General features: G+C 42.3%; 2 protein-coding genes across 4 annotated transcripts; both read left to right on the top strand.

The window, feature by feature from the left end:
• On the top strand, positions 1-10,792 carry acvrl1 (activin A receptor like type 1). 3 transcript variants are annotated; one of them, XM_046397232.1, is made up of 11 exons: positions 2-721; positions 2,000-2,021; positions 5,493-5,564; positions 6,212-6,448; positions 6,828-7,033; positions 7,124-7,223; positions 7,313-7,459; positions 7,573-7,848; positions 8,015-8,212; positions 9,334-9,464; positions 9,693-10,792. In XM_046397232.1, exons 3-11 carry the CDS (start codon positions 5,495-5,497, stop codon positions 9,837-9,839), a joined length of 1,512 nt encoding a protein of 503 aa, XP_046253188.1. In that variant the 5' UTR covers positions 2-721; positions 2,000-2,021; positions 5,493-5,494; the 3' UTR covers positions 9,840-10,792. The 3 variants fall into 3 exon arrangements, with proteins under 3 accessions (XP_046253187.1, XP_046253188.1, XP_046253189.1); XM_046397231.1 differs by lacking the exon at positions 2,000-2,021 and having other exon boundaries at positions 1-721; XM_046397233.1 differs by lacking the exon at positions 2,000-2,021 and having other exon boundaries at positions 2-568.
• A 2,963-nt stretch (positions 10,793-13,755) lies between these two features.
• Positions 13,756-27,906, top strand: acvr1ba (activin A receptor type 1Ba). Its single transcript, XM_046395866.1, has 9 exons — positions 13,756-13,957; positions 22,305-22,541; positions 22,660-22,920; positions 23,215-23,445; positions 23,699-23,866; positions 24,011-24,167; positions 24,662-24,786; positions 24,870-25,000; positions 25,465-27,906. Exons 1-9 carry the CDS (start codon positions 13,894-13,896, stop codon positions 25,588-25,590), a joined length of 1,500 nt encoding a protein of 499 aa, XP_046251822.1. The 5' UTR covers positions 13,756-13,893; the 3' UTR covers positions 25,591-27,906.
• Positions 27,907-27,922: the final 16 nt, after the last annotated feature.

Below are 27,922 nucleotides of genomic sequence, written 5' to 3'. Positions count from 1 at the left end.
CAGGGGAAAGAGGAAAATGAGAGGTTTAGCGAGCAACAGGAAAACCGCTATGAGAACACATTCCAGCCAGAGCCGAGTCTGAACGGGACAATAAGGGGTGGGACAAAACTGTAAACTATTTTAAAATATGTAAACTCTACTTTAGATTAGGATCATAGACAACCAAGAAAGGGGTTCTTACTTAGCCTAATGAAGGAGGACTAGCAGAAAGCCTACACTTGTGAACAGGTCTGGATCCAAACCGACGACGATGGTTCGTGTTGTCGGTTTATCAGCGCAGATTTGGACCGAGATGAGATAGGCTTCAGTCCGCCGTTTGTCGTACTGTCAGGACACAGCTACCAGCTTATCCCTTTTATCATCATTACTATTATCATTATTCACTTGTTTTTGAAGATTTGTTGTTAAACGACTGGGCTGTTTTGTTTTTTTTTTGCCGGACCAAAGAGGAACAACTTTCGCAGGAACTTTCCCCAGACACGGCTGTGGTCGACACCGAAGCAGGAAAGGATGTGAACTCTCTCTGGATGAAACATCTGCCACTGAGCCGCTTGGCGCGAGACGACAAGTAACTTAAGCCCTCTCTTTACATGGAGCTGTTTGAGTTTTAAACACTTTTAAATACTTCGTTTTAAATACTTCGGCCACTGAGGGGAATCTTCAAGCTAACTTTGATATGGGATGCGAGCGGCTGTCAAGTTAAAAGGCGAGCAGAAAACAGGTAGGCTAACAACTGTATCTGTGCGTTGGTGCTTTCAGTTTGCTACTGGTGCTGTGACTCCTAATTAGCTTAAGGTGTAGATAGCTTTTAATTATACGTAACTCAAGTAAGTCCGACAGCGCCATGGCCTGCATCACACGTGTTTCCAGATGTGAGCCAACAGGTGTCAAGAAGTGACCTACCTAAAGACCTAAAGACACGTTAACACTGAGCTGAACTGTCGTCCGAAACTTTACATTTTTATTACCCACCCAAAAGTCGAGATTTTAGCAGCTTTAACCTCGTGCTGATAATCATCCATGTGTCGTGACGCTGTTTCCTCATCCATAGAAAATAAATGTATTTAACTCTGTATTGCACGAAGGAATATACCTGCGTGTTCCAGTGGTGGAAGTTAATTTAAGGTACATTTAGTCTACACAGGTGGTTTCCTTCTGTACCATGCTGAGGTGTTTGTCCTTTACTTGAGTATCATCTTGTGATTTTGCTAACCTCTGGTGCACCACATTTCGCAGGCAAAGACTGAAGTAAATTCCATTTTATTCCACCACATTTGTCTCACAGCTATCGTTACAACCTACAGCCAGACAGAAAAATGAATAAAATGAATAAAGCCTATTGGAGAAACTGAATGATATTTCATATCATGGCTGACATGCAGGGAGAAACTGCAGCAGAGAAGTACAGGATGTGTTTGAGGTAATGAAGAAGCTGTTGTTTGTCCACCATGGAGCACAGACAGGTTTATTTATTAACAGTTTTATTTATTGTAGCTTATTCCATAAACTCTTAGGTATCAGGAATACAGGTCACTTTTACAGATTAAAATTTTGCACATAATGGATATGACAATCTCATAAACTCCTAGTCATTGAAAACATCTCTGCCTCCAACAGCCATAGCATTAAACTGCTGCCTAAATGTAAATTTAATAATAAAATTATATAAGAGCAGCATGACATATTCCGCTGCATAACAACTACTTGTGATGCCTTGAAGAAGCTCATTTGGTCATAATATGTAGTTTTACTGAATCAAGACTTTGAATTCAGGACGTTTGGTTGTAAAGTAAATGACCTGAATATTTTCTGCACTGTCTGCTTGTACTTTATGTGGAAAGAGCCTTCTTTCAAAACGTGGCAGTGAAAAGTTCATAGCTCTTGAAATGTGAAGAATTTGCATGTTTCCTGGTATTTCTGTCTTATGAATACAAGTTTCTATTTCTCGTCCCTGCATATTTTTGTCCCCGTTTTTCCCCCCATTGACACCCACACGCAGAGAAGACATTTACTCTTTCCAGGTGAGTGCTATTGTTCGTCCATGATGTCATGTGTGTGTTACTTATTGTCTTCTTCTTTTTCTTCGGAAGCAAAGACTAATTTGTGTGCACAGTATGTCTTGTGTATGCTTGTCTGTTTCTTCTCCAGTCGATGCATTCATTGTATGTGTGCATGTGAGAGCATGCAGACAGCAATTGAGGCTTAAAGCCTGCCAAGTCTAGCTTTGTCTGTGAAATGAAGATACCATCAGTCTGTCGCTGTAACTGCCAGATGGTCACAATCACTGAATTACAGATTTAGGGTTTTACCACTTAAAACAAACAAAAAATGAACACAAGCAATTTAAATGTGTGGCAAAGTCAGGAAAAAAACTGAATGTTATGTTGTCTTGCCATTTAAACCACATGATAGCAGCTTTTACAGAAACAACGCTTAAAGTTACTTTCCAGAGACATAGTTGCAGGGATTTTCGGTGTGATGAGGCCCCAGCGGAGGGGCTGTGGGAGGCTGCTGTGCTGTGCCATGCCCCCACCGTTCACCACCATAACCACGCAGTCATCCAGATGGAATGAGAGATCTGCCTCTCCAGAGTTGAAGCTCTGTAGATGAGAGGAAGAGATGACAATGGATCTTTTCCCCTTGGGTCACATGGGTGTACCATTGAACAGAATGCAGACAAACAGGAGAGAGGAAGCGTTCTGGAGTCTGAAGTCAGGATGCCCACGATGGAGGATGTGATTACTGCTCCCTCCTATGTCGGGACCCTGTGGATGAGAAAAATGATAGCTAAAGAAATAAGACACAGTCATGCAGAGGTTCATTCTGTGGGCGGACGTTTGCTCAGGCTATCCACCAGGTCCACAGATAAACCAACACTGACATGTAGGCTGCATAGTGCAGGAAGTGCTCGTTGCTTTTTGGTAAAATAGAGCTTGTGGTTTTAGAGGGTTCACGCTGAGTGCAGTGAGTTCTGATCTGTCGAGCTGTCACCTCCCAGCTAACCCAGGTCGGGTGAAAGTCAAAAGATTATCAGATTTGTCATGTCAGTTGGAAATAACCCAATCTATCAGAGGTTACACATTTGATTTGAAGCTTTGATAAACATGGGAAACTATGCATAGCATCATCTCGTTTTCAAGACAGACATCTGTATTCTTAGAACAGATACATTTTAAAGAAAACAGGTGAAAGGTGACTGGAGATCTAAGAATAGAAGACACCCAAAGTGTGAAATCTGTAAAAAAAACAATAAACAAAAAAAAACAGACCTTTATGCAAACCACCCTCACTCCTGTGGTTTCTTCTCAGTGACATTTGACATGACTTAATGAAGTGACTAAGGTAGTACGATGGCTTCCTGTAGTTTGCACTAAAGTACATCTAGCCACATGTATCATAACTAAAGGAGGATATCCGTAGTTTTGTGCTGATGTGCAAGCTCCATTGCCAGATGTGTGCAGGTCAAGGGACAGTGAGATTACTATTTCTATAAGAATACCTGATCATGATAAAACAGACTGTGCTGCTTACTTACCACAAGCAATAGCTCACCTGTTGCTGGAATGTACTCTGTGCCCATTTTAGAAAGCAAATTTCCATTTTAATTTATACCTGTGTTGAACTGAATATAGAAGGAGTTTTCCCAGTTCAATCTGATTCCATGTTCTACACTTTTTTTTTTTTTTAAGTTACGGGGGTGTATAAATGCTGTGGATTTGCTTCCGTTGGACATACTATAGATATCTCAGTTACCTGTCCACCTGCCTTAGACCACATGCTAAGTACCTTAATGCTGTGATGACTCATAGTTGTAAACACCTTTTTTTTAGTCTCTGGTCTTAACTGAAATCAGTCAAGTTAATTTTTCCTTATATTGCGTATCTCAATCTAGTTTTAAGTCTTTGAGAAAAAAGTCTGCCCTCAATGTAGGGAAAATGTATTGCAGGCCATCAGTGTCACCTGTTCTAAAATGAACATCCAAAATATAATGTTAAACTTCACTTCTGTAGAGAAAGCTCTCCTACTTCTGAGTCTGTAGACATGTAAAACTTTGTAGCTGCGTGTTGTCCTGTGTTCTTCTTTGGGCAGTGATACAGGGAAAAGACTCAAAAGGTGGTTATAGGTGGCAACTCTTTGTGCTTTTTGGACTGCAGTGAACTTCTATGGCAACTGTGTCCTGTATGAGCGCACACTTGTCCACAGTGTTATTGGCTCCTATCTCAGTTGATCTGCTTATACCCATTTGAAATTTTCCTATAAGTCCCACCTACCTCAGAGGTTATAGGGCAGACTTCAGGTGTTGCATATAATACATATTGCAAGCGTAATTTTCTCCATGCACTCTGATGATTAAAGGTGCTGCCAACAGGCCCTGTTAAATCCAGAGTATGGTAACAGCAAATCATGCCTCACCACTGTAAAAGCCAGCAAAACCGCTCCTTACCCTCAACAGCTCTCAAACAACAGCATCTAGAAGACATGTTCATTAGGAAAGCAATGGGAATACTAATGCTAAACAATACTGAAGAAAGACCTGAAATACCTCCTTTTTGCTTTTTTAAGACAGAAGGTTAAAATCACCATTTTTCTAGTTTATATAATTCCATAGTGACAAAGAGACAGTCAGATTACACAAGGTGTTCAAAGTGAGATCACAGAGAATGGAGTCTAAATTGTGCACAGAGCACATGCATATAAGTAAGCCTCCTTCATCTTTAGCACAGTATATGTAGCAATGCAGCAGCAACATCGGCTCTGTCACAGTAGATATTTATACAGTGTTTTATGCTTTAAAAAATATTGCACTCAGTTTGTTGGAAAAATAAAGTACACATTTTCACATTTTGCTAATATTTTAGATTAAATATAACATGCCTAAGCTCACCTGGTTGTCAAGTTACAGACTAGAATGTGTTTCAGCGATGAGAAGGACTGAGTTGTGTATGATAGCAGGCCTGCTTGCTTGACCCTCAGCAATGCAGCCCAAAACAATGTGCAGACCTGAGTCTCGCCGGCCAGCCGGGTGGGGCCACTCAATGGCAGGAAGCATAGCCATCAATATTTACTCTGCGAGCAGGGTAGTCGAGGAGTCGACAGTCCTGGAGCCTGGGTAGCACAGCGCCACACAAAGTCTCAGCACACATACACAAACACTCTGGAGTGCTGTTACAGCCTCCTTTCCCGACGCCCCCTATTCCCACCCAATGCAATTACGACACAGGCAGACAGACCGGGTCCTCGCAATGTTGTTTTTGACCTCATAGCTTCCTCTGCCAAAGAGCTGGGGCTTTAACCACTGCTTGACTCCTGATAGACACCACTGTTAAATTACAGTCTGAACATTTCAGTCCCGTAGCAGTTAAAATGTCAGGAAATTTATATGTTTTTCCATAATGCCTCAAGGTAAATCTGTTTCCACATGCCATCACTAACTGTATTGTCATCATTTGATTAAATTAACTCTTGTCAATTATTTGATTCCTATTTTACAGAGATGGGAAGTCGTGCTCTCCTCACAGTGGTGCTAGTCGGGTCGCTTCTGTTGATCTCCACCATCCATGCAGGTGAGTTGGAGTCTGGTCAGATGGAGGAAATAAATAACTTTGTTCTAATTAAATTAAAACTAAGAAAACATTTGATACTGACACTAAATCACGTGAGAATCACACTACACACTAGTATGGCAGAATGCACTGACTGTGCAGCATTTAGTTCCTTGTTTTGGTTCTCCGGCTCACATATAGACAGTATGGTTCAGTGTCACAGTTCTCACCAACCCCTCAACAACAGGCAGCTTTTTCCAACAAGCTCAAACAGACAGATGCACTGTGTGCTATATAATTTCAAATGAAAAATGCCTCGCCTGGTTGACCACACAGCCTCTCTCATCAGTGTGATGCTTTGTGGCTGCCAGGGAATGTAATTAATATATCTCTTTCTATTACCAGTAGAGTTTCCCCTTGATGTTTCTTTACTACCATAGATTATAACTTTACTTGTAATCTTGGAATAATGATTCTGAGTGTGTTTGGCATTGGTTTTCTTTTACATCCCCCCAAATCAATCATCTTTGAAAGGTTTCTGGATATTTTATTGACCTGTCATACTGCAATTACATGTGCACATGTATGAATCCAACTTGTTCTGTGTCTGTACTCACTCATGTGTGTGCTGTCAACTCTGTCCGTGTGTGTACTTCCTTGTGCTTCAGACTCTGAAGATGATGGGGCGCTGCTGTGCACATGTGAGAATAGCAAAGGCACATGCGTAAATGGAACATGTAGAGGAGATGTCTGCTTCTACACCTGGGTGCAGGACTTTGAGGAGAGGGGTTGTTTCTCCAACAACATCTACAGAGAGCAGTGCTACACCTCCTTTCCCCGTTTCTTTGTCCACTGCTGCAGAGAGAATCACTGCAACGCTTTCATCACACCACCTCCAAACATAAGTCAGTACCCAAAGCCATTGCTTTACAATATTTTGATGTCACACCACATCTATTCATCTTGAACTGCTGTGCTGTTGAGTCCTCTAAGGGCTTATTCTCATGCTCATGCCATAGTTCAGTCCACATCCTGTATTACTTTGCACTGATGAGATACAGAACTTCCCTCCAGATAGTAACAGGTTCCCCCTTGTGGTCAGTTAGAGCAAATTAATAGTATGTGGCTTTCCATCTTTGGAATTGATGATGCACTAAATGTGTTTAAGTTTATCCAAAAATAATTACAAAATATAACCTGTCCTCCTCCTCAGTGTACTGAATTGTTCTCAACTGATTTCACACATTCAGAATTGTGTGTGTTTGTGGCTCAATGTTTCTCCAGATGGAGAGCCGACAACAACACCCCCGGAACTCAGTCGCCCAGAGCTGTGGATCACGGTGTCTCTGCTGCTGTTAATTATGACTGCCAGTGTGTGTGGCCTGGTGCTGTTCCTGCGCTTCCGACGTGCACATTGCAGACTGAGAAATGCTGAAGACCGTGATGCCACCATGCTCAAGGTTCCTCATGGAGATGATCCCACATACGGCGTAAGACACATTTGATAGTCGAGGCAGTGCTATCAAAGTTTTTGGGTTCTTGCTTGTGGATTATTTCTGTGTCTCTGTCGCTTTCTCCAGGATATCTTTGATGAGTTTTGTACTTCAGGGAGTGGGACAGGGCTGCCCTATCTGGTCCAAAGGACTATGGCCAGGCAAATCTCACTTGTCGAGTGTGTCGGTCAGTGTTTATCCTCACCAGTGACGCTCTTCTCTGCCCTAGTTTGTGTATTACTTTGCAGTTGCATAATCATATCACTCTCTTTCCAGGTAAAGGCAGGTATGGGGAAGTGTGGAGGGGAACTTGGATGGGGGAGAGTGTGGCTGTCAAGATCTTCTCCTCTAGGGACGAGCAGTCCTGGTTCAGAGAGACAGAGATCTACAATACAGTACAGCTGCGACACGACAACATACTCGGTACTGCAGCAGACTTAAGCTCCAAAGAAATTATTCATGCGATAGAGAGAGTGTCATTTTTGTGTGTCAAAAGAAAAACAAACAGCATCAGCGATCTCCTGTTCTGGCTTTAGGTTTCATAGCCTCTGACATGACATCCAAGAACTCCAGCACCCAGCTGTGGCTCGTCACCCACTTTCATGAGCTGGGCTCACTCTACGACTTCCTGCAGTTCAGCAGCTTGGAGCCTGAGAGCTGCCTGAGGATGTGTCTGTCTGTGGCCTGTGGCCTGGTCCACCTCCACACAGAGATTGTCAGCTCCCAGGAAAAACCAGCCATCGCCCACCGAGACCTGAAAAGCCGAAACATCCTGGTGAAGCGGAATGGACAGTGCTGCATCGCTGACCTAGGTGAGGGTTGTGTAGAAGAAAGTACAGCAACATCACTATTAATCCACTGGACTTGTAGTTGTATCTGTTTATGCTCTTATTTACAATTAACATATTGAGATGAAAGAGCAATGTCGTACAGATTTTAAGCTGGTAACTGTGCTCTCTGTCTACTTTGTCCTCTTAGGTTTAGCTGTCATACACTCTCAGTCCCATGACTACCTTGATGTGGGCAACAACCCTCGTGTGGGGACCAAGCGCTACATGGCCCCTGAGGTGCTGGATGAGACCATTCGTACGGATGTCTTTGAGTCCTACAAGCAAACTGACATCTGGGCTCTGGGCCTGGTCTTCTGGGAAATTACCCGCAGAACCATTGTCAATGGTGAGAAGACGGCAGCCTATTCAGATGTTGTGCCTTCACAGTCATTTGCTGAGATATTTCAGTTTGTACCTATTTAAAGTTTATAAATGAATAGCACACATTGTATGTACTGTATATCAGTGGATCTTTAAGAAGCTGATGTGTTTTTCATCCGTTCATGCACATTACGTTGAAAATGCGCTTTCTTTGTCGTGTCTGTATGGCTCTGATAGAGTAAACACAAGAGGCAGTTAGTCCCATGTCTCTCAACACTCCCATGTTTTCGTAGTCTGTGTATGTCTCTACTATCCTCTCTCGTGATTAGCACTGCAGTAATTATAAACAGTGTTATCTAGTGTCAGCACTCACTTGTACATAGTCCAGATGCCTGTGCACAGAGTTTGTAGATGCAAGCACACATCCATGCACAAACGACCACCACACACTTCTGCACAAACCCATTTAGTCCAGATGGATGGACTTTCATTACTTTGGTGTGTATTCTCACACAATCAACCACACACATGTGCACACACACACACACACATATACACTGAGCTGGTCTTGCAAATCTCCATCCCAGCATTGTCTTCTGGGAATTGATATCTTTCCTTGTTCTCTTGTTTAGTCAAACATACTTTGCAAATCTCTCACTACAGACTCTTAGTTTTTGAGTGTGCTATTTCAGGTCTTTAATTAAGTGAAATCTATGTTCTGAAATTATATGAAGAGATAAACTAGGGATTTAGCTGTTATCTCCTCGTGAAGTTAATATTGAGTTTTCTTAAAATATTTCAGTCAGCCAACTCATGATTCAGATGTTTATTATAGCAGCAGAACATGTTAGATTTTGGCAGAGTGCAAGATGGGAATTTTTGCAGCTTAAATAGACCGCCAAATTGGGAGGGTGTGTTAAGGTGTCCATTGGGGAGAGTAAGACTTGTCACATGTGTATATAGTAGTGCAGCTCGAGTTGATTGCCTTCGCTCCATTTAACATCGCAGTTTACATTTTTCTCAGCTGACCACCCACTGAATCGCACAACCAAAATTGTTGTTTTAATAGTTTAATTTGTTGTTCTTCTGCCCAAATGGCAATGAAACTTAAAGCTGTGTCTTTTGTTTTTCTTCGGATTGTTTCAGGGATCGTGGAAGAGTACCGTCCTCCTTTCTTTGACCTGGTGCCCTTTGATCCCAGCTTTGAGGAGATGAGGAAGGTGGTGTGTGTGGACCAGCAGAGGCCCCTTCTACACAACAGGCTCCATTCTCATCCAGTAGGCCCACTGACGACACACACAGATACACGTACACACACACGCAAATGCCATGTGTGGATGCTAAGCTTTAGCACCCAAAACAAATGGCTAAATATAGTGCACATACCCTATGGGACACATAATAATTCTCCCGTATTGTACTTTGAAACAAAAACAGTATGGAACAAATGTTACATGTTACTGTGATGTCCCGGAGGTGTTTTACATTTATCTTGTGTGTTGTAGATCCTGACAGCCATTGTGAAGGTCATGAAGGAGTGTTGGTACCAAAGCCCACAAGCCCGCCTCACAGCCCTGCGGGTGAGGAAGACGCTCTCCAAACTGGACCACAACAGTGACTTAAGTATCGAGAAACTCAAGCGGGATGTCTAGACCTCAGCATCAGGATGAAACAGGAACAAAATATTGGAAATGCCAGAATGGATTTTGCATCACATTCTCACAGCACAAAGTTCATGTCATTAGCATATTTTGAGCTAATGACTCACACAGTTTCTACATTTTATTAGACCATATGACTTTGAGCAGTAGGGTCAAGACTGCCTCACACCCAAAGCCATTTTTTATTTTTATTTTATTTTTTTGTGTAGCCTAATTTTCATGTGCCATATGCCTTAACCCAAAAAGGCCCCAAAAAGAAAACTATTAACACCAGAAATGGTTTTATCAACGGATTTGATGAAGGATTGCTGACATTTCTACAGCAGACCAATTATTTGAACAGTTCACAGACTGTCCTGCACACACAGGGTTTGAATCATTATTGTTTTAACAGCCCTGAAAGGAAACTCTAGCATTGCTCAATTACTCATCCTCTTATCAGGAATGTCATTTTGCTTTTTTCTCTCATATACAATACTATTGCACTTATGGGTTTTCCCATAATTCTCAAAGCCACAGACAGTCACATAGAAGACAAAGGCCTTGGTGTTATTTCACTATCAATACAGGAAATATGTAAGTAATAACATGCACCCACCAAAGCACATCACCTGCTGTGTAAACATATTTAACTTATATAGAATGAGCATTTATTATCTGTACACAGACACATTGAGCTATGTAGTTGTACATATTCTAACAGTGCTGAAGTTGTTGCTTTGTATAACCATTGGGTTTATTGTAAATTTATTTCAAAAGGGATATTATTTTGTATTATTCAACAATGATACATATTTTACATATTTTTATGACAAAACTTTATTATTATTTTTTTACATTTCTGTAAACCAAAAATGTACCATCACCATTACTATGGTCAGTAAAGGAATTCACAAATAGACATGTAAGACTGCATTTGTTGAATAAAGTATTTTTCAACTGTTTGCGCTGCACGGGCTATTTTGTGCCGCTGATGATTGTAATTCTCTGAAATACCAGCAGAGGTCATTAGATCATAGACAAACACTGGTTTGCTGCTTACAGTTGGTGCACTTTACCTTGGAAGATTTATTGTGTAATCGGTTTTGCAATCATGTTTTCATTTGCGTTGCACCATCTTAAAATGATTAAAAAAAAGTTAAGACAAATATTTCATCATAATAAAGACGTATAATCGTAAACAATTACTAATACCAGGGGAAGGCAGGAGATTGGTTATTTTACAGGACTTAAATACATCATTATGTTTGGACAGAATATAGTTATATAAGATAAAATTCACATTTTCTTTCAGTCATGATAACCTCACATAGTGAGATGCTAAACTCGAAAGTGTAACTTGATAAATGTAAAACTGAATGGGGACTTCATGAATACACCTAAAAAAGAGTTTATATATTTATGTTGTTGCTTTATTTTTAGTAATTATTGATGTGACAGTCTGCATTCAATACTCTGAAAATACCAACACAACCTTTCATTTCACATTTTTTATTTTTACAATACACTCTGTTTAAAAAGTTTTTAGCAAAAAATACTATTGAAACAAGTCATAAAAAACAACAACATGTAAACATTTTTATTTACACTTCAGATGTTTCACAAACTGATGTTCAGCTATCTGGCTTTAAGTGTCAGATTTTTCTCTTTTTTTAGAAATAATATATAATAATGTATATTCTTTACCTTTCTTTTACTTTTCTTTTATGATCTGGTGAGAAAATAATTTCAAAACTAAGCATAAAGACAATACATTTGAAAAAGTGCAGAGTAAAGAATTGAAATTGCTAAGAATGATGGAGCGAAACAACTGTATCACTTTTGTCCCCTTCATGTAACATCTGCACGCCACTGTTTTCTTTTTGTATCTGTACTGCTTGCTGCTCCTTTATCTGTCAGTCTGTGCATGTGTGTGTGTGAATGTGGGTGTGTATGCGTGTGTGTTTTCTGTCTGCCTGGTTGTTGAACAAACTCCAGAGAGATAATACTCCCTCAAAGCCCCAGTCTGTCTGGTCAGTCAGATGAAGAGCTGGTTATTTTTAACACTGCAGGGGGGTTGTTCAAGTATCAGAGAGGCCAACCTCCCTGTCTCTGAGGGCAGTAGCCCATCTGACGTCTCCCTCTGTTTCCTCCTCTGTGTGTACTTTTTCACAGCGGGATCATTCCAAATGGCTTGGGTAGAGACAGCGTGATTTGTGCAGCGGACGACGTACACTGAAGAAACGTGGAGATAAATTGGACAGGGCCGATAATGGACAGATACAAACCCACAGAGGAGACTATGCAGGCACAATTGGGCTTGAGGACAGATCAGTGAGAGTGCTATCAAGAGGGCAGGTGATAAAAGCAGAGACAGATCATGTCCCAAGTGTACCTGGCTACAGTCTGACTCACCTCTCGCTGAGCATAGTCTTAGGCTGTGGCAGCTGGATGTGTTAGTGGGGTGCAGAGTCAGACAGGCTGTACCCCCAAGCTGAGACAAGACCCTGAGTGGCTCTAGACCAAAACATCTTTTGCAATCTTCAGGTCCATGATTAGTTCACACAAAGTAAGCTGTAATAACTTCCTCAAAAACAGAGCAACTGATATGTGATCTGATACAAACTGGAACAATAAGGAGCTTCTTTTAATCAAACTGGTCACACAGATTTTGAGCAGGGAACCGCTGATGGAATTATAGATTAGACAGCTGCAGTGCCCCAAAGCTGTTGGAGAAATAAAAGGGTTTTTTATATATAATTGATCAGTCCTTGAAAAATGGATGCACCGACACGTGTTAGTCATAGTCTGATTAGCGTAATACTGATGCTGACAGGACAAAAGCAGAGTCCCGTAGTCACCTGCTGTGTATATGAGGCCTATCATTTCAAGCTCTTCCCCTGCTGTCTAACCTAAATCCATAATAAGAGGAAAGGTATTTGAATGAGAGGACTATGTCATGCTTGATTTCAAATGTCTTCTCTGAATGTGGGCCTGTGGTAGTTTAAATTAGAGTCATGCCTCTAATGACTGACCCTTTGTTCATGTTAAGAAACAACAACAAAAACTGAATCTATTCATTCTAACATTAGCTTTAGGACATATTCTGTCCTTTTTTAAAAATACTAATACTAAATTCAGATTATTAAATCCCTTGGTACATATTTGAAGGAAAAACGACAAAGGTGATGATCATAATTTTCAGTTATTTCAGCTTTTTGTAAACATTATGGGTTTTTTTGCGTAAAATCCATTTCTCCATGATTTTACAACAGTGGAAGGTGGCCTTAGGACTCTAAATGACGAATAAATGTACCCAACATATTTAGACTGACCTCATCTGAGGGACATACATTTTTTCTAATAAGATACTGACTAACTGCGAATAAACAAATCACTAGAAACGAGACAACATGATTTTACATTTTCAGCAGCAGCAGACTAATAAAAACAGTGGAAGATGGCCAGTCAGAGCCTGCTTGCTACCTGAGTACATTTTCGTTTTAAATAGATTATTCAGCCTCACGTAGTGACCTCGTTCAAGGTTGAAGGTATCCATAAAATCCTAATCATTCAGTGCTGATTACAAAAGACAGAAACTATCATAAAACAGCTACAAATAAAGACATAAAGTTTGCATAGAACCACATCTACGCTGAATTTACTGGTCGCTTAATGTTTCATCCGACATAAATCACAGAAAAACTGATAATGAAAGGATAATCATTTTTCTTAACAAAAAAAAAAACAAAACTATATATTTTGCGTTGATAGTGCTCATTCGGAAAATGTGAGGTTGTAAGACTGCAATTCAGCCCAGTTTTTATTTACAACACACAGCCCTGACCTCGGTGGCGCGGGGCGGGGGAGGCATGCGGCCCTCCCCTTTAAACATGCACGCACACACCCCTTTAAACACGTCACTCTACAGGCTGGCTGGCTGGCTGGCTAGTATTTGGCGGTGCGGTGAGTGCGGTCGGTCTGTGGTTGTGTTTCAGGTCTGCTCGTGTTGATAACGACACACTTCGGACGCATTTCGTCGCGGAGAGATGGCAATTCAGAAGAAATGGCTCTAAAACAAATTGTCCTAACGCTGCTGGCCCTGGCCGGGTTGGTGGCTGTTGGTAATGGTAAGTTTCAGCTGAGCACCTCTCCGGCTTTTGTCTCGATGTGTTTTCCTGGACTGGGCATCGCCTGTTGTCGCTCATCGTCATGGCGCACTGTATCAGGGATTTGGCTAACCGTATCTAGCTAGCGTCGACCTAAAAAAGACGGTTGCTGTTTGCCATGACTAAAAGTCGTCTCTGTTTTCTGGTTGTTTGTGATTGATGTAGAATTTTTAGCGGCTGACAAAATCCAAAGTGTTAATCGTTCTTGAGCACGGAGCAAGTCGCTAAACCACAACAACAACATGGTGGGGCTGTTTGTGCCGAGACGCCAGCTAACATTGACTAGCTAACTGTCTAATGAAGTGTCTTAAGTTGAATGTGGTCGATAATTATGCTTGACTTGACAGCTAAGAGATTGAATTAACTAAAATTGTTTTATTATGCCGTGTGGGCAAACAAAGTGGCGAATGATAGTCTACAGTCTACTGCTGCTGGTTAACTTGTCTGGCGAGGGCTGTTATGCTAACATATTTACAAAACAGTTTCTTGTTGGCTTGTGATTGCTTATCGCTGTTTTGCTTGGCTACAACACTAATGACAGCACACTTGTTAAACATGTACAAAGTGGCCCGTTGCAGTTTTGTCACATGTTGTGTTCGCTGGTTTCCGAGGCGCATAAAGCAGGAGGGAGATATCTGAGTGAAGGCCTAACCTACTTTGTACATGAAATGTGTTTTTGAGTGTAAACACTGGCAGCTTCCCCGTTGGTGTGCATTTGTAAGGAGTGAAAAGACTGCTTAGTGGCCTCCAGCAGAAAATGAATGCTGGCATAGGGCGACAACAGCCCTGTATTCAGACATCCCAGACAGAAGTCAGAGTTGAAGTCTGGGTTCATTGTGATGGAAATGTGGCAAGTGGGTCTTTTGAGGCACCAGTTATGGGGCTGCTTCAGTCTGAATCCCCCCTTTCTGATGAGCAGCTGATACCCACTTCCACACCACATAACCTCAACTGGGCATATGTTGCTCTAAACCTGCGGGTGTTTGCCTCAGCAGCATGCCTGCTCATCTTTGACTTTAATCCAAGCACCCGACTTTTATATTAGATTTTCACTTGAGACATGACCATATCTTGGATTACACAAACCCCCATTTTAACTCTTCCTGTGATCTCTGCATTTTGATGTCATCTTACCCTGTTGCAGCTTGCCACTCAACACATAAACTATGTAATAAAGACAGAATTCAAGTCTGTGTGTCAGAGCAATTAACCTGACTGTTTTGTCATCTACTGAAGCACTATGAAGCGCTTATGTAGCGCTTTAAACACTTGAGTCATCCTTTCAAGAAAGGTGTGAATTATCCTCCCCTACTTAGTTTAGATAAGGGTTTAACACACCAAGGTTGATCACTTCATATAAGGCATGCTAGGAAGACTGTCACACCCGAGTGGTCAGTTTGTTCGACAGGGTTACTCCAACATTAACAGTGAAGTGTGAGGGGGGGAGGGTGGGGGTGTGCAGCCTAAGCAGACAGGGGGTGATGATGGGTTTGTCCAGCTGGCGGGATCTGTCGTGAAAGGGGCCCCCAAGTCTGTCTGGAGCCATGGTTTCACACCATATAATGGATTACACCATGGAAAGACTGAAACCAGACAAACCTGAAAGTAGCTATGCTGGAGCAGATTCCAGATCTGTGTCAGTATACAATGTTGTTGTGAGTATACTTCTTACTCATGGGTTTTATGAATCTGTCACGTGATGTTGACTTCATAAGGATTAGGAGTCACTGGTGTTATGGGCATTACATGCCTATGTGACGCACTCTGCCTGGGTGCACTGAACACAATGGCAATGCGATATGGACACTGTCAACCACACCGCCGTGAGGCAGGGCGCGTCTCTCTCTTTCTCTTTTCCTTGCGACCTCTTCATTCTCTATCTCTGTCATATAACAAGCCTGGTGCTTTATCAGGATTTAATCTGCTCTTCGTTATCTGCCTTTTCTTATTCACTGCCACCATAGGGTGCTGAAGAAAATTCTAGCATTGACTGTGTGTTTTCTTCTACGTTGAAGGAAGGTCTTTGGTAAAATGAACTCCTCTCTCTTGAACCCTGCACTCACTTTTAGTTGACCTTTTGCATACTGTCAAGACTGTGTCAGAGTCTTGTCATTCTCCATATGCCTCCTGTGTAAAACCAAAGATGGGGCAAAAGTAGTACAGAAAAGTCCCTACTGCTCAACTTGTTGGGGGAACTGCCTGTGCAGGGCTAAACTCTGTTATGGGTGCTGTTTAATGTCAGATTTGATGTGAAGGAGTTCAGGTAGAGGAAGCATGAGCTACTCGGATTGGAACATGTGCGCACCTGCCCATTAGATCAGAGCCAAGGGAATGCAAGGAGTAAAGTAGAAACTTATTGGGTTCAAAGGTGTGTGTCTATAAAGAGAAGAGAGTTTGGTGAGCAGGTGGAGGTGGGGTGGTAGTATTTCTAGCTGGTTTAAGTTTGCAAAGGAGAAAGTTGTTTGTGTGTGTGTTTGTTTGTTTTTTTCAAAATCTATAGTGGTTGTTGAGGCCTGTTCTAAATAGATGTTTTGGCTGCTGAATCCCTGCAGCTCAATTATGATGAAATTAAGTTGCATGTCGTGTGTACATAATTTCAGGTTACTCCCTGGCCCAGGCACCCCCCCTCCTGTGAGAGATCTTTGTTTACCAATAGTTTCTGTAATGTGGCACGCTGAGCCAGTCAGGGTCAGGTCAGGTCAGATTTGGGGTGGTCTAGTTTTCCCCCCTATAATGACCAGTGTCGTTAATTACCTCCTTTGGCCCAGAGGCACAGGACCCTAATTGCTACAGCAGACAGCATAGCCTCTGACTGACCCAGCTCCGCCATTACTGATGTTTGACCACAAGGGATTACTACCATCTCAGAGACGGCAATTTCACCTTCACTTGTCCATTTCTCCATGCTATTAATTTACTTGGAACCCTCTGTCTTTGTTTAAAGGCTTTTTGTAGTATGTGTGTTGGTGGTAAAAGGTCATCTGCTTTGTGTGCCATGCCTTTAGTGTACTTAATAGTAAGTTGTTATTGTCACAGTGCACCCAGAGAGACCAGATAGCTATTTGAATCCATGTCTATAGGGCTAAACCTGACACCCGCCCTCCATAACATGCCTCTTTGTGGAGGTGTTTGATTTGTTCTTTTGGCTGCTGTTGGAATGTAGATTAGACCTGCTCTGCCTTGTCACTTTCTGCTCAAAGGTGTGCAGTCTACATGTCAGGGGTTTTTTTTCCCCAATACTTATCTTACAATGATTTGCTTTGATCGGTATGACCCATGGTAGGACTGTGGGTAAGAAATCTTTTGTTAGGGAAACACAGTCTGAGTGTATATTATCCAACTAGGTCTTGAAGAACAATTTAAAGCTCTGCTTCTCGCCTTTCCCAGGTGTCCATAGTGACATTGGCTCAAACAGAACCCGAGTGTATTTCACTTGGTAGTTCAATCATCCTGGCAATAAACTTGAGTTTGCAAAGTTTCTCCTTTTTTATATGTAGCAAATGTAATTTTATTAGGAGCATATGATTTCAATATTACTGTGGCAGAATCATTTGTGAGTGTGTATATTTTTCTATGTTTTTCTACAGTTTTTCTACTCTTTTGACAATGATAACCAAGTTGTTTTGGTGTCACAACATTATCTGATTATGTACTGTATGCAAAATAACCTTAGATAATTATCTCTTCTGTTTTTCCACATTAAGCATCTTGGCATTGTTTACATCATAAAGGTTTTTTTGTTTGTTTGTGTTAACATGGTATTTCTGGTTTATTGTCAGTTGGCTCTTGTGAAATATTTGTATTCTGTTAGCTCTCTATTGGTTCCTCAGACAATGACAATTTTAATTACCAAAGATTTAATGTCATTAACTAAAACATGCTAGATTCCAATATGAAGGTAGCCTAAAATAAAGTACGAATGTAGTACTGAAAAAGGAATAAATGTTAGGTCTCTGGTCTGCTAATACTTGGAAGGGTTTTTAAGCTCAAGTCACATGGTAGATGCATTGGCTCACAGTGCTTAAACATACTTACGGAGGCAATGTTGACCAGTTTGGGAATTTCAACAGTTGTCCAAAGTTGGCCTGTGCTGACACTTTAGTGCCTTTGAACTCATCTGGGGCAGCAGACAGACAGGATGGGATGTAGCCTAGAGTGTGGTGGTTGGTAGAGATAGTAGAGGCAGCCTTAGCCCCAGAGACTTCACTTTAGAAACAGATCAGTAATCTGACCCTGAGATGCAGACAAAGGTAATGACTTTCCTCCTTCCCCTAGCATTGATTAGGACACAGTTGTGGTGTATGTGTTTGCTTGTGTGTGTGTTTGTGTGTGTGTCTGCACTCACTCTGTCTGGTGGCGTCTGCTTGTCTTGATCAGCTCTCAGTCTGGTATCTGTATGGATCTAATTTCAGGCAGTGCATTTTGGTAATGGTGCTCTGCTCCTCGTACACACGCACTAACCGACTGTCTCTGTCTGAGTCGCGTAGCCCCCAGAAACCCTCTGCGTTTGTGTAACCCACGCCGTCCTGCGCTCGGCACACTTAGTGTTTTCCACAGACTTCATCATCTTACCATACACGAAAGTTCACTTCTGTTTTGACAGGGTTGCTCCACATGAGTAGGTCTGAACAACACATGTATACTCTCACATACACAAAAACACAGTCATCAAGCTGTATGTGCAAAGCTGTTTGGCATGGGACTATGCTGTGGTTTTTAGTTGGGTCCAAGTTAAGGCAATGCTGGTTATGGCAACAATGTTTTATTAATCCCTTCCTCACAGTGTCTGCCATTTCCTGTCTCAACATGAACGGAATGATAGGAACTTCACACACTAGCAGCTCAAAGGAATCACTGTTTGCGCCGTTTACTCCCCTCGTTCTTCCACTGTTCCCTTTTTCCTGTTGTTCACCCCCTCCTGTAAGTCAAAGTCTAGACTGGGTTTTAATGACAGTCGCAGCTGGTCACTTGTGCAGACCTCAGTCGCAGCTGGGGGGCTCTGTAAGTCCCGCTCGTTACCATCTGCCCCCCCCCCCCCCCTCCTCAACGTATTGTCCTTCCCAATTTGGGGCTACCCCCATCCTGTCTGGCCGAGAGCAGCCCCCGAACATCGAGGTTGTTACTCTTACCCCTGGCCTGGCCTGTCCTGTCCCCGTGCGCGCCGCCCATCCCCCCTCGCTGCTCCACGCCGAAGTGTGCTCCCCCACTCTACTCTGCTCTTTGTTCGTGCAGGGCCAGTCCAATCCCTCCTCATGTCGTTTTAATCTCCACACAAAGGACCAGTGTAAAGACCACCAATTATGTGTATACAAGAGCAGAGTTCACTCAGAAACCACACACACACACACGCCCTCTACTCAGATCCATGTGTATTTAGGCTCGATTTTATTCCCTCAAGTTTAGCTTTGTAACACTTCTGTTCTAGATCCTGTGAGATATGCCAAGCACATTGCTTACAGCATGGCACTTTGGTAAATGCTAGTGGGCCAGGACTTCTTTCTCAAGCGTTGTTTGATTTTACTTATGCCGGTGCCCTGTATTGCATGGAATTTACCTTTTATGCTGGGGGTCCGTGTTTCACGTGGTGACATGTTGTGTGAAAGAATATTGGCGTTGGGTGATATGATGATGAGATATATTGTAGAGAGTTCTGTCAGCTGCCAGATTTTTTTCTGTAGAAGTATCCCTTTTAATATCTCTAGTTGTATTAGGTTATAATGGGCAGTGTTGCAAGTCAGTGAGCAGGACCTTACAGGATTTCTTTTGTCAGTCTGATAAATGACCCTAATTGTTAAGTATTTCAACACCTGTTTATTATTATTTTATCTGTAAATGGTTTCTGTTAGTATAACCATTTGCATATTATGTCAAGATTTTCTGTTTTCATGTTGGCCACTCACTCATAGTACTGGTGCTTGTTTGTGTGACAGCAGAGACTACATGTGGTGTAGTCACAAGGTAGTCTTTAACGAAAGGGAAGACTTGCCACAGACCAAACTCTTGGTAGACCACAAACCATCCATGGCTGACTTGAGAGGGGAATGTGTGTGTTTTCGGCCATGATTTGTTTCCTTCCTGGGCTTCTGTCTGTATGTCTCCAGACCATCTGTCTTACCACACATAGAGTCTCCATGATGGATACGCCTGTTCATGTCAGGTCATGGTGTTCTTATCAGATCGCTATTGTTAATTTATTGCTGTATACTGGTGCAATGAGTATCATGTGGTGAGAACTTTTTTTTTATAGCCTTCTATTTGATTCTCATGACAAATATTCAAATTTAAATCTGACTTGGAGCAGTTGTTTTTTTAATGTGTGGTGTGAACTCACAAAAATCCTCTCATACTTTGAGGATGGATTGCTTCAAAATGGCTCATGTCTTAACTGGACTCAGTAGCTGAAGATTGATTTATTTCACTGAGAAGCGGTAAACATCAGGCCCACAAAAGAGGAGCTTAATGGAAACAGGGATTCAAGCTGTCCGAATCTAATGATGGATATTGAGTGCTGTCCAGCTTTCTAACCTACAGCTGTTACTCCTGTCATCTGTTTTTAATTTAGCTTAACTATTTTGCTCCACTAATGGTGCAGATTAGCGTGATGTGGCACAGGGCTTGTTTTTCTCTCTTTATCAGGCCCAGCCTGCTTCACCTCTGTGTAATCTGCAGGAAATTCCATCTGCATGCGAACTGTGGTGAAGTTGGACGCAGTCCGCAAGAGTTCCTGCCACTTTCCCGCTCGCCGTCTGGAGAGCAACACACACACACACACACGCACACACTAAACAGATGAGAAATATTACTGAAAGTGTTACACAGTTCCAGTTATCACTCAGACAAGCATAGACACATCAGCATACATGCTACGTGCAAAAAAAATGCTCCCACACAGAATGATGCTTCCCAGCATTCAGTAGGGTGACAAAGAGGTTTGTGGTTTTGACCATGTGGAGGTTAAATGCTGTCGGCGCCATCAGCGCAACGGTCAGTTTTAGTGTTTATTTATCTAGTTTTAAGTGAACTGTACCGCACAAAAGCCTAATGTGAGGACTCTTTGGTTCAAGAATGTGTTTAAAATCTGCTGACACCTTTTGACAGAGACCCAAATTGTTACCAACAGGGAAGATCGCTGAGCTCATCTGGTCAAAGAAACCCTCAGGATAAGACACAGAGGATTAGTGGAAAGCTTTCCACTCTTAGAATCTTTTCTTTCCTCGGGGCCAGACATTGTCAGTGGTCCAACCGATGCTCAGCCGGTTCTTTCTGAAGGAGAAAAAGGATTGAAATTCCTCTCTGCTTTGTGTCTCCTCCTGTGTTGTTGTTAGTACGATGGTCTTGTCTTCGCTAAGTCCACAGTGATTAGTCTTGAGTGGTCCGGCCTTTATTTTCCAACCAAGGATCAGCTCTTGGCCTGTCATGCCTCGTTCATGGCCCTTTTGTCAGACAGACAGTTTGTCGTTTACCGCTGATGGGGGTTCAGTTGAGCTTGGTCACTTCCTTGTATTTTTTTTTTTGTTTGTTTTGTCTGTGTTTAAGTCCCACAGTCCCATAATCATTGAGCCTTGCCTGGTCCTGCTTTGCACTCTGTTTGGTTCTGGAAAGCCTTGGAAGAAGCCTTTTGTGCTGACCTTACTCTAAATGAGAAGCATGTGTGCTATGACTCAAAATCACATTTCAGTCCAAATCTAATCAGGTTGCAGTTTCTTGCTCTCTTGGTTGCCCAACCAACTCTGGCTCTGTTTTAGATGTGGCAGATTTGTGCAGACTTTCTGGCACTGACCTCATTTGAGTGTGTAGATGGACCACCGTAGTTTTATTATGGTTGCGGCAGTAGTTCCATTGTGCCAGCTTTAATAGGTCCCTGTGCAGGAGTGTGCTGTGTTTAATAAAACTCCTGTCTCATTAGCTTAAACAGTGGCAGCTCTTTGTGTCAGTAAGAGAAAGACAGAGGAGAGGAATGGGTCAGAATGCTGCATTGGGGATATGGCAGGAGCCCTCTCCCCTTGTTGGGTTTCACTTTGTCTGTCCCACTGGGCAGGTCCGTCTCCACCCTGCGTGTTTGGGTTCATCTGCAGTGAAGGATCTGATTTCAGTGCCGCTGGGACCGTCTGGCTGCTGCTGCTCTTGCTCAAGTCCAAGCCCTGTGTGTGCTAGTCACAAAATGCCTACAACTGAATAGAACACATCCCGTGTTGAAAGTGTAGGGGTAGCATGCCCCCTGCTGGACAAAGTAGAGGGGTGAAATATATTACTTTAACCTCATGGTTCTGGCTGATGAATTGTTATCTCGTTCCATCCTTTCTTACAGCTCTACGTTGTAACTGCACAAATTGCGAGAAGACGGGCTATGAGTGTGAGACAGATGGCGCCTGCATGGCCTCCACATCTAACATCCATGGGAAGGAGCAACACATACGGGTCTGTATCAACCGAGACCGTCTGGTCCCCCCTGGACAGCCCTTTTTCTGTCTGAGCGCTGAAGGCCTGCTCAACACACATTGCTGCTATGAAGATTACTGCAACAGTATTGACCTGAAAGTCCCTGGTGAGGCTCCATCATCAAACGTCTTAAAATGTCTTGCAGCTTAACAGTAGCTGTTTCGGTCCGTTAAATTTAAAGTAATCACCTCCACTTCTTTGTCTCTTTCCTTTTGTCCTCCTAGTCCCAACAAAGGAGGGGGACTGGTCAGGATCAGGAAGCTCCTGGGGGCCAGTGGAGCTGGTGGCAGTCATCGCAGGGCCGGTGTTCCTTCTCTGTGTGCTGCTGATGGTTGGCGTGTTCCTGTTCCAGTATCATCAGAGAGCTTACAGCCACCGGCAGAGGCTGGAGGTAGAGGACCCATCCTGTGACCATCTGTACTTGGCCAAGGACAAGACCCTGCAGGACCTCATCTATGACATGTCCACCTCAGGATCAGGCTCTGGTCAGTACATGCAGCGTGTAATATGACATAGCAAAGTCATTAAAAAAATCAAGTATTTGGTTTTGGGAAACACATTTTCTCATCAATTTTAATGTCAGCAGCACCGAGTTGTAGTCTTCTTTATGACATATAGAATGATGTATGGAACAACCTTCCATATGTCATTCTGCAGACGTGTAGATGAATGATTATTCATCCACAGCACTGACCTTGAATGAGCTCAGGATACACCTCTCAAAGCAAGTCTACAGTGATTGCTGGCTAATTGTTTTTTTTTCCTACTGCCCCCTGCAGGTTTACCCTTGTTTGTGCAGCGGACGGTGGCTCGGACCATTGTGCTGCAGGAGATAATAGGAAAGGGTCGCTTTGGTGAGGTGTGGAGAGGGAAGTGGAGGGGAGGAGATGTGGCTGTGAAAATCTTCTCATCCAGAGAGGAGCGCTCCTGGTTCAGAGAGGCTGAAATCTACCAGACAATCATGCTTCGTCACGAGAACATCTTAGGATTCATTGCAGCAGATAATAAAGGTGAGGAAGATTAGTCAGTTAATTCCTACGCCTTCTACATTATAAAGAATTCAAAGTAAGATTAAGTTCTGTCAAAGCAAAATAAAAATCGGATACAGCTGTGAAAGGGATCCTTGATAAATTGTTGGTCTTTTTTGAGGGGGGAGGTTGTACTATCTTTCTTACAGCTCAATTTTAGTTTCAGCAAATTGTCCATAAATGTAAAACTGAATGCTGTGTGTCTCTTGTTGACTCTTGTTTTTTGCTCGCTCAGACAATGGCACATGGACTCAGCTGTGGCTGGTGTCAGACTATCATGAGCACGGTTCTCTTTTTGACTACCTGAACCGCTACTCCGTCACCATCGAGGGCATGATCAAACTGGCGTTGTCAGCTGCCAGCGGCCTGGCACATCTACACATGGAGATCCTTGGCACTCAGGGTGAGATGACCTTTCATGGTAAAACGCTGCGCGCTGTGAACAAACACATGAACTCAGCGCGCATAGTAGTTATCTACATGAAGCAAACTATTTCTGCTGAGCTCTTGATGCCAACATAATGATACGTTATCTGTGCTCCCACAGGTAAGCCTGGCATTGCTCACCGTGACCTCAAGTCTAAAAATATCCTGGTTAAGAAGAACGGCATGTGTGCTATAGCTGACCTCGGCCTGGCTGTGCGCCACGAGTCCATCACAGACACAATCGATATAGCCCCCAACCAGCGCGTGGGCACTAAGAGGTAAATGTTTTCATGCACTCGTAAGCACACAAATGGAGGTACAGCTGGGGTCTTGCAGGTCTTTGAAGGCAGTGGCTGGCAACATTTTGTGTTTTTTTGTTTTTTTCTACTGTCAACAGTTATGTAAAGCTGTAGATTTTACCAGCATATGTCTTCTTGTGTCATTACAATGAGCCCAGTCACTGTGGTAGAAGTCAACATTCAACTCTGTCTTGCTGCTGTAAACTCTTACTATTACAAATTAATGTTATTATTTACTAACTATTTCGGGGACAGTTTTTTTTTTTTTTAACTTTTTTTAAAAAATTTTTGAGCTTTGGAGTGGTTTCATGCAAGTTTCTGAAAGTAAAGTTAAACTTGTCTGATCCTGAAACGAGTAATGTTTGTGCTCATGTGTGCCAGCTAACAGATTTAATCATTTAAGAATTAGAACTTTTTTATTCCACTAACCTTGAATTCTATCTCATTGCTGCCTTTCCGTGTGTCCACCCCAGGTATATGGCTCCAGAAGTCCTGGATGAAACCATAAACATGAAACACTTTGATTCCTTCAAGTGCGCAGATATTTACGCGCTAGGCTTGGTGTACTGGGAGATTGCACGTCGCTGCAACGCAGGAGGTAAGACCAGAAACAGCAGCTGATGTGAACGAATCTTAATGAAAAAAAAGCAGAGACTGACGAGCCTCCTCTGTTGTGTGCAGGTATCCATGAGGAGTACCAGTTGCCCTACTACGACCTCGTACCCTCTGACCCATCCATAGAGGAGATGAGGAAGGTGGTGTGTGACCAGAAACTGAGACCCAATGTGCCCAACTGGTGGCAGAGCTACGAGGTATTTCTCACATATACACACCATACACCAACAGCTGCACTGGCGGTTTTCCAGAAATACCTTCAGTGGCTGTATGTGAATGCAGGTGGACATTATCAGCTCGATCAGCACAGGATGTCCAGAATTTAGTACTTGACTGTAGACTGATGGCTAATTTCTAAATTGATGTTGTTGGAGAGTGTGTAATTGTCTGTTATCTAATAACATTTATGTAATTTTGATAGTTCAAACATGAATGTACTCTATCCTGTAACAGGACAGACAGTTTATTTTCTTACATCCTTTCATGGTAGTGCAGGGCTCAGCGTTGAATCATTTAGTACAGAGGCTGAATTTTCCTAATGTTGGCGAAGAGATTTGTGTGAGAGCTGCCCCTTAAACTCGGATGCATCCAGTTTTTCTTAGACAGAGGCTGATTTCCAGTTTGGTTCTTGTTTCTAACACGTGTTCCCCTTTTCGTGCAGTCACTTCGTGTTATGGGGAAGATCATGAGGGAGTGCTGGTATGCCAATGGAGCAGCCAGGCTGACAGCCCTGCGCATCAAGAAGACCCTGTCTCAGCTCAGCGTGGAGGAGGACGTCAAGATGTGAGCGGCCAGTCGGCGTTAAAAAGGCGCGCTGGAGACGCACAACCACTCCCATAGGAAATAAACACTAAAGACAGACTGCAAATAAACCCTGCCAGTTTTAAAGCCACACTCCAAGTTGTGACGAGGCCTACCTCACCTTTTTAGCCAAAACTACTGAGAGTCACCCTTCCCTTCTTGACCTTTCTCTCCCCTCCTGCCTCCCTTTGTACCTCATGTCTCCTCCTTGTTCCCCTCGATCCCCCTTCTCCATGGGCCACAACACTACAGCACTACCACTGTTAATATCATCACGTTCAACTCTTCTTTTTTTTCTTTTTATTTTTATCTCCCATGGCAGGAATTATTACTATTGTACAGTGATGGGATTTTTTTTTTTTCTTTTTTTTTTACCTCTTTGAAATCTGTCCCATGACAGACTAACCTTGTCCAGAAGAGTCAGGAACGTTGTGGGTTTTAAGTTAAAGAACAGTAATTTTCTGTTGGCCATGTAACATCACATTCTGTGTGTGTGAGTGTGTGTGAACGAGTGAGAAAGAGGCTGAAGCACTGTTTCTGGCTGAGTGTGTGGTGTCTGGACTACTAGCATGTTCTCTGGTATAGGTTGTAGTTCATTAGACAAAACCAGTAATGGGACATTTGGTAATTAAGCATGAACAGCCCGATTTAGCTTTTTAATCCCTCACTTGAATATCCTACAGACAGAAATTAGTTGCACTCAACTGTAGCTTCCTCATCACGTGTGACACCTGCAGGTATCGTATATCGGATGTGGTCCAGTCCAGGTGTCGTTTGAAATGTGGCAGGCATAATGTTTGGGTTGGTTTTGACTTTTATTTATTTGTCGATAGTTTTTATTTCATATTGATGAACACTGTGAGATGAGATGTGACAACAAGCCAGAGTCTTGACATGAAAATTAACGTCATAGTTCAGTTCGAGTCTTCACCCCCGTTCTGACATTAAGTTTAAGGGTTTGTTGCGTTCATTTAATAAGATACTGGGTGCAAATGTGGATGTAGCCATGACCCTGTTGGTGACAGACAAGAACATCATGCACACTGAGCAAATAAGAGGCGTATGAAATGGCAATGAAAAATACTGGGTTTTTTTTCCCTTTTTGTTTGTTTGTTTGTTTTATGTAAAGACATCATGGTGGGTGTTTTCTTTTGACTTTGACATTAGACACTACTGATGATGGGTACATATGATTTGTATATAATTCATGCATTTCTTTTCCTTCTGATTTTTTTTTTTTTATTCTATTTTATTTTATTTTATTTTTTTTGGTTGTTGTTGCTTGAATGGTACTTTGAGAAATCTGTCGTTTGATCTGTCTGCATGGTTACTAACTGTGCCAGGAAATAGACTGTGTCATCTGCTGGAATATGTTTTTAAACTTGCTCCTCTTATGGCATTTTGGTGGTACTACTGATCCCAGATAATTTTGCTGCAACTTCTGTTATTTTTAATGTGTAATTGTTGGAATGGTTTGTTGGGTTCTTTTCAGAGCTCAGTAATGCAGATCTGTTTCTACATGTCCTCCAGGGTGACATCTCTTTTTCATTGACACTGGAATACTTAGGAGCATCGTGTAACCTTGAATTCTGATACTGCCAATAGTTATTTATTCAGAAATAAAAGACAGCTGCTGACAGTTGACACACAGGGAACATACAGTTAGATGTGAAAAGTAGTTGAGGTGCTTTACCTTCAAAGACTGTCATGCTGTAAGTGAAACTGCATGTTTCTACTTTGTCGACTGCGTCTTCAAGATTGTCTGCAGACAAAACTATGAAAGTATTACACTGACATTTGTCACCATTGGGCTCTGCACTGTTAATGTCCACATGGACTTTAGTTAGTGTTAGTTAATGTCATCACTTGATCCAGAATCCATGTCATGTTAGTATCCATGTTGCATGCTGTCTCTAAAACTGGGTCCTCTGCACTGAGGTAGATGAACTTAAGACTTGTCTTTCCCTCTTCCCTCTACCTGTTGTTGTTTTCTTTCTCTCTTTATGTTCGGGTCGTTGGCCGAGTACCCCAGAAATGTTGCTGCTACTGATAACATGGGTAGAAGTTCAGCAGACAGATCGCAGAAGGAGAGCCGGGAAGGGGAAATGGGAGGCTGCTGTCAGTCGAACCAAAATTGTCAAAACACTCCTGTCCATGTTTGGTTTGTTGCCATGGGTATATGACCATCAGACATCCTGTTCATAAGTAATACTTCAAGATTTCAAATCATGTTGTGAAAATCTTTTCAGAATTAGTTGAAAAGTGTATATAGATGATATACAATAAATTCCTCTTTTTCTTACGTGTGATTTACATTG

Source organism: Scatophagus argus, chromosome 8 (assembly GCF_020382885.2).
Source record: "Scatophagus argus isolate fScaArg1 chromosome 8, fScaArg1.pri, whole genome shotgun sequence".
In the NCBI taxonomy this organism is placed as follows: Eukaryota; Metazoa; Chordata; class Actinopteri; family Scatophagidae; genus Scatophagus; species Scatophagus argus.
Note: the sequence above shows the minus strand (reverse complement) of the source record. Positions and strands in the feature narration are given on the sequence as shown.